Consider the following 9718-nt stretch of genomic DNA (forward strand, 5'->3'; position numbering starts at 1 on the left):
CTCCCCCGCGACCCTGACGGATAAGCGGTATGGAAGATGGAAGGATAGATGGATGGAAATTCTCAAAATTCATCAAAAATAACTGATAATGGAAACTATTATTATGTTTATAGTGAGCTTCTGTTTTATTCTGTATTTTACAAAAACAGTGTTTGATCTTTTGATAGAATAAAGTCCACCATTTTAACAGGCCTCCTTTTTCACTTGTGTACAGTGAAGATCTCCTTCTGGTTTCATTTCTGAACCAGTCACTGTGACACCAGACAAACTAAAAGGGATGTTCAGTTTTGTGAACAGGATAGCACACATCCAGCCAACTTCTGTGGCTCACTGCAGGAAGCAGAAGTGACAGTGCACACTGTAAAGGCCACTGTGAAACAGCTAAAACCACAAGCTAAATAACAAAAACCACCAGTGAAATAAGTATTAAAACCATTACAACTTTAACTGAAAAAAACACAATCTCACTGCCTTACTTCTTCATTTGTCACTCGATGCAGGAAGCAGAAGTGACGGTGGCAAACAAAGGATTGTGATAAGACACGTTTGGTTCAACAAGGTGATCTTCACAAATGAACACCACTTTTATGGTTTCTGAAGTCTAAATACAACTGGGAGTTCAAAGCTATTGTTAGATTACAAACAAGCTACACTGTGGTCACATGAAGCTTCCAGATTAGAATTTGGTTGGGGGGGGATGAGTTTCTGTGTTCAGCGTGATGATGTTTGATGTCCCCAACAGCTTCTATGGTTTAATTTAGCCACTTGTTAGCAATGTCATTGACTGAGGTATTCTGATCTTGTCTGGGTCCGGGTCCCGGGGGCAGCAGCAACATGCTACCAGATGCCTGAACCACCTCAGCTGGCTCCTCTCAATGTGGAAGAGAAGCTCTACTCTGAGCTCCTCCGGGATGTCCAGGAAAGAGGAAACTCATCTGCCACTTGTATTCACCCTCTCCTGATCCGTCTGTCAGTCTCCTGCACCATTTTTTCCCTCACTCATAAACAAGAGCCCCAGATACTTAAACTCCTGTACTTGGGGCAAAGCAACTCTCCTCTGACCCAGAGTGGGCAATTCACCCTTTTCCAGCTGAGAGCCACGGTCTCAGACTAAGGGGTGCTGATCCTCATCCCAGCCACTTCACACTCACCTGAGAACCGTCCCAGTGCGAGGCGGGCGTCACTGTTCGATGAGGCCATGAAAAAGCAGACACAGAATCCTAAAGTCACCGAACCTGACACCCTCCGCCACTTTGCTGCACCTAGAAATTCTGTCCATAAAGATTATGAACAGAACCGGTGACCAAAGTCAGCACAGCTTGAAGGTCAAAAGTCAAAACTGAAAGGCATGACCATGGCGTCATGACGAAGTTTGATGTTTCGCCATTAAACAGGAAGTTCCATTTTAGAGGCTTGGGATGCTCAAAAACTCATTAAATTCGGCACACTAGTACCAAGTGGTCTTATTTTATACATGTTTCTGTATTAGGTATGGCAAAATGACTCTATAGCCCCCCCCACAAACTTCAACAAAATAGTCCTCGCTGTTCGTTTCACCGAGATTGTAAGAAATTTGGCAGACACATAGATTGTTCTACTTACTGCACTGTGGGTCTTAGCGAAATGTAATTTCAGTCCTCTGTGTGTGCTGCACATATGGCCGGATTGACAATAAAGTTGCCTTTGACTTTGAATAGAACTCTGCAAAGCTTAAAAAAAAGTTTCTCTGTGACATCACCTAAACTGAACAGGAAGTCGGCCTTCTTCAACTAATGTTTCTGGGCCTTTTCCAGGGGTCATATTTAACAAACTTGTCCTAAGGGATTAATATGATTTACTTCAGACTTGGTGAACTGACACTGATGATAAAAACTTCAAGTCAAGTTAAATCAAAGTGTTTATTGTCATATGCACCAAAGAAACACGATTCCCTGTACAATGAAATTCTTCCAGGTAAAACATCATCTCCGTCACAGCAGATGTTTTTCCCTCCTGCAGCTCCAAAGCATCATCGTCCTTCCATACGTACTCATGAAGGTCACACGGACTTATGAGACGTAATAAAGCTGAAAGTATTAAACCAGTTCTAAAGTATAGTAAATATATCTTATGTCAGTATACAGAAATGACTTATCAAACAATTAATCACAATGTCCAAAAAGCTTACTCTTACTTACTTACTCTAAAGAAATAAACAAAATGTCTCTGACGGGCACTTGGTACAGTCTGATCGTCCACTTACTCAACGGAAATATACATGAGAGCAAATTAAGATTTACATGAGATTATAAAACGTTTGAGTTACAAATATAAACTATATAGTTTGTATTTGTAAATTGACATGTCGTGTCAGCTCACAAGAACAGAGTACAGTCCAAAAAGCAAAAAGTGTGCAAAACAGTTTCAAAAAAGATATAGAGTTAATAATTTAATTAATTAATTCTGTAGGCCCCTGGAGGTTTGCTGCAACAGAGTTTGATTGCACATGTTCAGTGACAATAAAGATCTTATCTTATCAGCAGAGTAACCATTCAGTGTTGCTCACCGTACAGTTTGCTGGAGTTATTTATGGCTGTAGCTGTAACTGTTAGCTCAGTTAGCTGTGGCACCTGCAGCTGACTTGAGTTTCCCTGGACGATGACCTCGGATCACAGTGGGACCTCGGATCACAGGGGGACTCGGGTCACAGGGGGACTTGGGATACAGGGGAACCTTGGACCATAGGGGGACATGGGTCATAGGGGGACCTCGTATCACAGGGGGACTTGGGTCACAGGGGGACCTCGGATCACAGGGGGACCTCGGATCACATGGGGACCTCAGATCATAGGGGGACTTGGGTCACAGGGGGACCTCGGATCACAGGGGGACTCGGGTCACAGAGGGGGACCTCAGATCACAGGGCGACTCACCACGAGCAGCTGGGCTCAGCTTCCTCCCAGCTGGACACCAGACTGGGATGTAGCCTCATTACAGATTAAATATCAAAAACTATAAATCCACTAAGCAAACTAAAACTGAACTGGGTTTGAAAAAAATTCTTCACTTTACAAAATTTACAGCATTTTGATGTTCAGTGTTGATCTCTAACCAAACACAAGTTGAAGCGCTCTGTACAGGTCAGAGTCTCTGTTGAGTAGCATTTCACCTGATGCTGCCATTGCTGTTTTGTCGATAGTCCAGGCGTACTGATTCTTCAGGTGATTCTCATCGAGGTTTGTTCCTTCAGATCCTTTACCCAGACAGGCAGCGAGATGGATGGTAGCTTTAAAACAGGAGAAGGACAGCACCACTGACAGGGCCAACGTGACGACAAAGAAAGGGACTCGTTCATCCTCCCACCAGGAAGTGATTCCCGCTGGGAGGATGAAGGGGATAACAACGCGATTTCTACCAGCTTCTCCGTGTTTCTTTTCTAGATACACAAAATGATTCCACGCTCCGTCTCCCGGTTTTCCCACAGGGCTGACGATGATGTTTGGGATCAGCTGTCCCCCAGCACTCTCCATTGAGTTCCAGTGGTTGGGCAGGTTGCTGGGCTGATGGAGGAGATCAGGAATTCTACAGCCCCCATGTTTACTACACTTGAATCTTCTGTGCTGAGGTCTTATCTTTCCTGTAGCAATGCCATACGCTACATCAGCATAAATGAAGCAGTTCCAGGGAGAATACAGCATCACGTCTTTGACGGTGGGCAGAGGCAGGAGGTAGCTGGCTGGGATCATGGACTCCTCAATTGATCCATGTGCCACAAAGGTGATGTCAATGTCCTCACAGTCTGTCTTCTTCTTCTTCTCTATTTCCTCACTGAGCTTGCCTCGTAGTAAATAAAACATGTCAATAAGTTTGAAGAAGGCTTTCCACTCTGAATTTGTTTTGAGCCATTGCACAAGAGCTTCATCCTCACACCATTGTATTACAAACTGTATCATTTTCTTTTTGTCCTCAGGACTCCTCTTGCTGTTTTCAATGCAGCGCTTCACATCTGCTAACTCCTCAAGCTTTCGTCTGTGGGAGGAATTACAGAAAAGACGCATCTTAGTCATCTTCTGTGATCAAATTCAAACTAGTGTCTCTGCCTCCATGCTGATTTGCTCCACTAGGTGTGAAGCTTTATGAGAAACAACAAGCGTTTTGCTGCTTTATTTGCTCTGTGTTTCACCTGGGAGGTACTGACCTCCCCTCTGATTGGTGGATGTTGTACCTGCAGCCTGGGAGAAGGCCTTGAGGTGGGAAATAAAACAATTCAAACTCCTCTGCAATTTTTTCCAGTGGAAAAATAATTGAATTTCAATTTTTTTGTAGTCTGTATTCTCTTAAAATACTGAACATCATTTAGATAGAAGGTAAAGGACCGCAAACACGATGCCATAAATTTCAGGAAACAAAACCCTTCATACCTGACATCGCTCAGCTGTCTCTTCAGTGTCTGGCAAATCGCTAGCTGGTCGTCGGCTGTATCTCTCAGGGATTGGCTCGCTTCAGTCACATTATTGTTCTCGATCATTTTCTTCCAGCTGTCAATCGCCTCAGGAAGTTCAAACGCCAGGGTAACAACACCTCCCACGATCTGACGATGAAGAAGGAACACCGAATCAATAATTATCTCGAGGACAGTAAATGTGACATGTTCTGTACATAAATATGAATAAATGTAATTTAACTGTGAAACAGCAGACCTGATGTGAGTTACTCACCATGGTGCCTCCTTTAAGAGCTGTTTTAAGTCCAGTTTCAGTTATTTTGCTGGCGAGTTTTTTACCTCCTACAGCAAGCAATTTTTTATATTTTCTCCCCTGACACTGAAAAGTGAAACATCCTACAATCCCAAGTAGTGTGGCCGTCATGCAGACATTCGGACCAGAGCTGAGGAGGTTCTGGTTGAGCATCATGTTTCTCTGTGGTGATGAAATGACGAAGTTACTAAGTGATCTGAAATCTGACTCCCCCAGTCCACTTCGTCTGCCCATTGCTCCCAGAATTTGAGTCATGACTTGTTGGTCTACTTCATCTGGGTCCTCCTCCTTCCCCTTTGGACTCATTGTCTTCACCTCGTCCTTCAGCTGCTCAAACAGTTTCTTTACTTTCTCTTCAATTTCTTTACTCTTCTTCTGTGTCTCCTGTGCCTTCTTCATGGTGCTGCTGGATAAGAAGTGCTCACTGATTTTAGCAGCCATAGACACAGTGATGCCTGCACCTGCACACATTCCTCCAACCACAGCTAAAGCTGGAGCAGCCGCTCCGCCGGTGCACAGAGTGGCTATGCCAGCTCCGATCAGACATACACCTCCGACCACCGACACCGAGCTGCCAACACACTCGGTGCCTGTGATCGTCTCCCTGAGTGACTCCAGCTCCTTGGCCAGTTTCCTCAGCTCATTCGCACAGCGTTCCCTCTGCTCGATCCAGGAGTAGATCAGCTCCATCAGCAGGTCAGCGGTGGCCATGATGGAGGTCTCTGTGTCCTGTTGATCCTCCAACCAGAGAGCAGGAAACTGTCACAGTGTGTTCGAGTCTAAAAGAAGAAAGACATTTTGAATCATTTGATGCGACTCATTCATCTTTATTGAACAGCAGTTTTCCAAACTAAAGGTTAACAAAGTCCTGTACACGCAATAACAAACAAAAACAGAAACAATATAAATAGGTTTAAAAGGTAAACACCTAAAAACAGACCAACAAACAGAGATGCAAATAAGAAGAGATCAAGACTTTACAAACAGATGTGAAACCCTTAAGTGATTCAAAAATCCCCAAACAGCAGAAACTGATTTTGCTGAGCTGATGTCATGTCTAAAATCTCTTAATCAATACTAAATCTAATTGGCAGCCAGTGCAGATTTACTCATATTGAGATAATATTGTTTGTGTTTCGCAGTTTAAATTGTAGTTGCAGCATTTAGAACAAGCTGGAGATGTGAGAGCAGGTGGAGGGAGAAGAGGATGGGACCAAGAGCCCTGAGTAGACCACAGGTGGTATCTGCTGTGGATGATGTGACATGCCTACAGGAAGCTGGACCGGAAGCTGGACACAGCACAGCTCACAGTGTGAGTCCGCTGGACAGGACTGATTCACATTCGTCTGCACGTGGACAAAAACCCGACCGGGAGCGTTTCTGAAGCACAAACACATTGTTTGTGAAAGACAGATGCTGTGAGTATTTCAAGTTGGAGTTAAGAGTCACTTTTTGGGCGTTTCTGTCTGATGGAACCACAAGATTTGTCAAGGAACATAATGTGTTCAAAATCAAGCAGCTTTGAGCTGCAGAACAGCAGTCCTGTGTTGTCTTTCACTGTGGAGAGGAAGGGTTTGGGGAAAGGAGCAACCAGAGTGTGATTTGTCTCATCATTAGGGTGGAGACTCCAGTCCAGGACTCAGGTCAGATCAAGACAAGACAAGACAAGACAGCTTTATTTGTACAGTGCATTTTTACAAGCAGTTTGTCTCAAAGGGCTTAACATAACATCAGCAACATCCTCTGCCCTTCGACCCTCACATCGACTGAGGAAAAACTCCCAGAAGAACCTTTAACAGGAAACACTGGGAGAAACCTCAGGGTGAGCAACAGAGGAGGGATCCCTCACCCAGGACGGACAGACGTGCAATCACACTGTATTTGTCCCTCCCCTCAAATGCCATCAAACGATGGCAGAGAACTGAAACTGAAAGCCAGAAAAAATACTGACAAAAAAACATGATTGTCACTGAAAAAACATCAAAATCTAAGAATAAAATGAAACAATTTTTATTATTTGTGTTTTAGTTTTTGGTACAACAAAAATACAAAAATTTCAACGCATAAATTCATTGTCAATATTTAGCCCCACAGGATTACAGCAAGTTCATTAAATATATATGAGTATTGTTCTCAGGTGTGTTAAAGACACAGAAGCTTTTTATAACACAGATGAAGGTTTTTACAGAAAGATCTGCAGCATGAGAGGCACAAACACAAGCACAAAAAGAGTTCTTACCTTCAATAAAGTTGTGTTTAAATCAAGTCTGAAGTGAAATCAGGCTGTATGTTTTTGCTTCTGTTCGACTGGGAGACTTTCTTTCTCTCTGGTCTTTATAACCCACAGCCCAGTTTCTGAGAGTCATGTGACTTCTTGTAAAGCTCAAAATCAATTCAGAGAAACAAAAAGTGAAAGCAAAAGCAAAAGTGAAACCAGACTGTGATTTTATTTGTGTTCATGTGCGGCGAATGCGTCCGGTGAAGCCGTCATGTAAGTGTTGTCCTCTGTGCAGGCGTACTGAGCCCTCAGATACTTCTTGTCAAACTTGTGTCGAGCAGATTGATCACCCAGACAGGCAGCGAGATGGACGGTGGCCCGGAACCTGGAGGACAGCAGCACGAGCGACAGGGCCAACGTCACGACGAAGAATGGGACACTCTGAGAAGAACCACTTCCTGTTCGGAGGAACGGGATGATGATGCGGTTCCTCTCAGGTCGACCGAACTCTTTCGTGAGAGACCCAAACCTCTTCCAGACGCCGTCCTCTGGTGGTTGGAGAGGACTCAGTGTGATGTTGGGAATCATTTGATCTCCAGATGTCTTCATTGAGTTCCAGCAGTCTGGCAGCTTAGAGGGTCGATGCTTGTCTCCAGGGACTAGACATCCGTCCTTGGTCTTACAGCGAAAAACTCTGTGCTGCGGCCTCATGAGTCCTGTAGCGACTCCATACACCACATCAGCATCCACCGTGCAGTTCCAGGGAGAATACAGGAGCACGTCTGAGATGGTGGGCAGAGGCAGCAGGCAGCTGGCAGGGATCATGGAGTCTCTGATGGCTCCATGGGCCACAAAGACAATGTCCACACTGTCGCTGTGCTTCTTCTTCTCTTCCTCATCGATATGTTTCCTCAGGAAGTGGAACATGTCCGTGAGTTTGCAGAAGGCTTCAGACTCTGAGTTTTCTCTGAGCCATTGCACAACAGCCTCATTCTTGCAGTTTTCTCTTGCAAGCTTCAGTAGTATAGTTGTGTTGACGTTTTCTGCAAGGTGTTTGACTCTGGCTAACCGCAGTGTCTTTCTGTGAAAAGAAACACAAAGAGAAAAATCTCAGGTACATCATTTCTGTGGAAGGTGTGGTTTTAAAACACTGAGATGTGACTGTCTGGATTGTTCTCTATTTTCTATCAGAGCACGAACAGAAAACAGGGTGGACGTTGGCTTAAAACGACTGAAGTTCGGAGCCTTGTCTCTTGGCTACTGTGGAAGTGATGTTGGCTACCGAAGACCAGATGTTGCTGCTGTGCTGCAGGAGGCTCATTGGCTCACAAGTTGAGATTTTAACAAAAACACATCATGTTTGATGAATGAGGTGTTATGATTGGTTCATTCAGCCAACCTGCTGCCTATCAGCTCACATTAACTTATTACATCACAATGTGCTGGTGCATCAAGATCTTTTTCTACAACATATGCAGCTATAATTTCACTGTGTGCAGATTCTGGTGGCCCTCAGTTGACTACAGTGTCTACAGCATCATGAGGATCTGCTGTCACATGCATTTCATTGGGAAGTTCGGTTGTTTTCAGAGACTCACAGGATTTCATTGTGACGTTTCCTCAGCTCTTCCAAACTCGACTGCATGACTTCAAGCTTCTCTTTGTCATTCATCAGGTTTTCACAGCTCTGGAACTGAAAGCAAAATTCTGACTGTTGCTCCCCCAGCCCGAAAACAACAACAGAAACTATTTTGAGCACAGGACTGAGGAGGCGTAGATGCAAAAGGTGTGATTGAGCTCTTTGTGATCTGCTCTGTTCACTGCGACTCTGAACCTTAGGACAAACGTGAAGACATCACTGAGGTTTGAATGTTCATTCGACTTGACTCTCAGAACAAATAATGTGTCCACAGTGTTTGATGAGTTCAGTCTGGATGTGACTGAATTGTTCAGCAGCAACAACAAATGTTCCTGTACATGATGTACGTTTACATACACAACACAACTGTGAGACCATTCAGCCCGTATGCACACAAACCTCACTGCATCAGCAACCTGATGCATTCATAAAGGAGCTTTGACTTCTGGGAGTCCAGAGGTTCTCTGATGGACTGACTGAGCCTGTCTACATGTGAACTAGAACCACCTCACCAACATAACTTATGCGTGTATGTCACATGATGACGCCTGAACCATCGAGTCCGTCCACAAGGAGACACTAATCTGAAAACTAGATTTTATCATTGATCTGCTAGTTTTTTGAGCAACAAACTGAAGAAGTAAACACAGTTCAACACATGAGAACTGAGCTTACCTGCTTTGAAGCGTCACACGTTGGGTTCATTGAGAAAATGTTTACATGAGAGCATCAGCTTCACCTTTTCAAAAGAGGAGGCAGAAACAAAAGAATCCTGCTTTTCTATTGGCTGATCCAGAGTCAGCTGTTGCAAATGGTAAAGCACCTACAGGTGAAAGTGAAACTGTTCTAGATGGTAAATCCCCAGGATGTCCAGAATTCAGAGTCTGACCGGGGAAACACTCGTACACGACAGTTTTCACATTTAAGTTGACGTTTTATTTTTAACTCCGTCCTGCTGTAACAAGCAGCTGGCTAACATCTGATGCCAGCATTGAGGTGGATCACTAATGGCTGAGTGAACCACACACTGTGTAATAAACAGAGAACAGAGCAGCGGTGACGTCATCCTCTGGACTTTGGCACTAAGGCCAACACCATGTTGGTGTTTTGGAACCAGAAGTGACC

General features: G+C 44.2%; 1 protein-coding gene across 4 annotated transcripts; it reads right to left on the reverse strand.

Moving 5' to 3' along the window:
• Positions 1-1879: 1879 nt before the first annotated feature.
• On the reverse strand, positions 1880-9534 carry LOC124073951. Of its 4 annotated transcripts, XR_006845747.1 has the most exons (5): positions 6976-7119; positions 4698-5515; positions 4401-4570; positions 2891-4008; positions 1880-2800 (listed from the first exon to the last, which is right to left on the reverse strand). XR_006845747.1 is itself a non-coding variant. In XM_046416530.1 (4 exons), the coding sequence occupies exons 2-4, from the start codon at positions 5445-5447 to the stop codon at positions 3087-3089; spliced, it is 1842 nt and encodes a 613-aa protein (XP_046272486.1). In that variant the 5' UTR covers positions 5448-5515; positions 9269-9534; the 3' UTR covers positions 1880-3086. The 4 variants fall into 4 exon arrangements, 3 of the variants coding, with proteins under 3 accessions (XP_046272486.1, XP_046272485.1, XP_046272483.1); XM_046416530.1 differs by lacking the exon at positions 6976-7119 and adding an exon at positions 9269-9534 and having other exon boundaries at positions 1880-4008; XM_046416529.1 differs by lacking the exon at positions 6976-7119 and adding an exon at positions 8553-9000 and having other exon boundaries at positions 1880-4008.
• Between the last annotated feature and the right edge of the window lie 184 nt (positions 9535-9718).

The sequence above is a fragment of the Scatophagus argus genome, chromosome 16, assembly GCF_020382885.2.
Source record: "Scatophagus argus isolate fScaArg1 chromosome 16, fScaArg1.pri, whole genome shotgun sequence".
Taxonomy (NCBI): domain Eukaryota; kingdom Metazoa; phylum Chordata; class Actinopteri; family Scatophagidae; genus Scatophagus; species Scatophagus argus.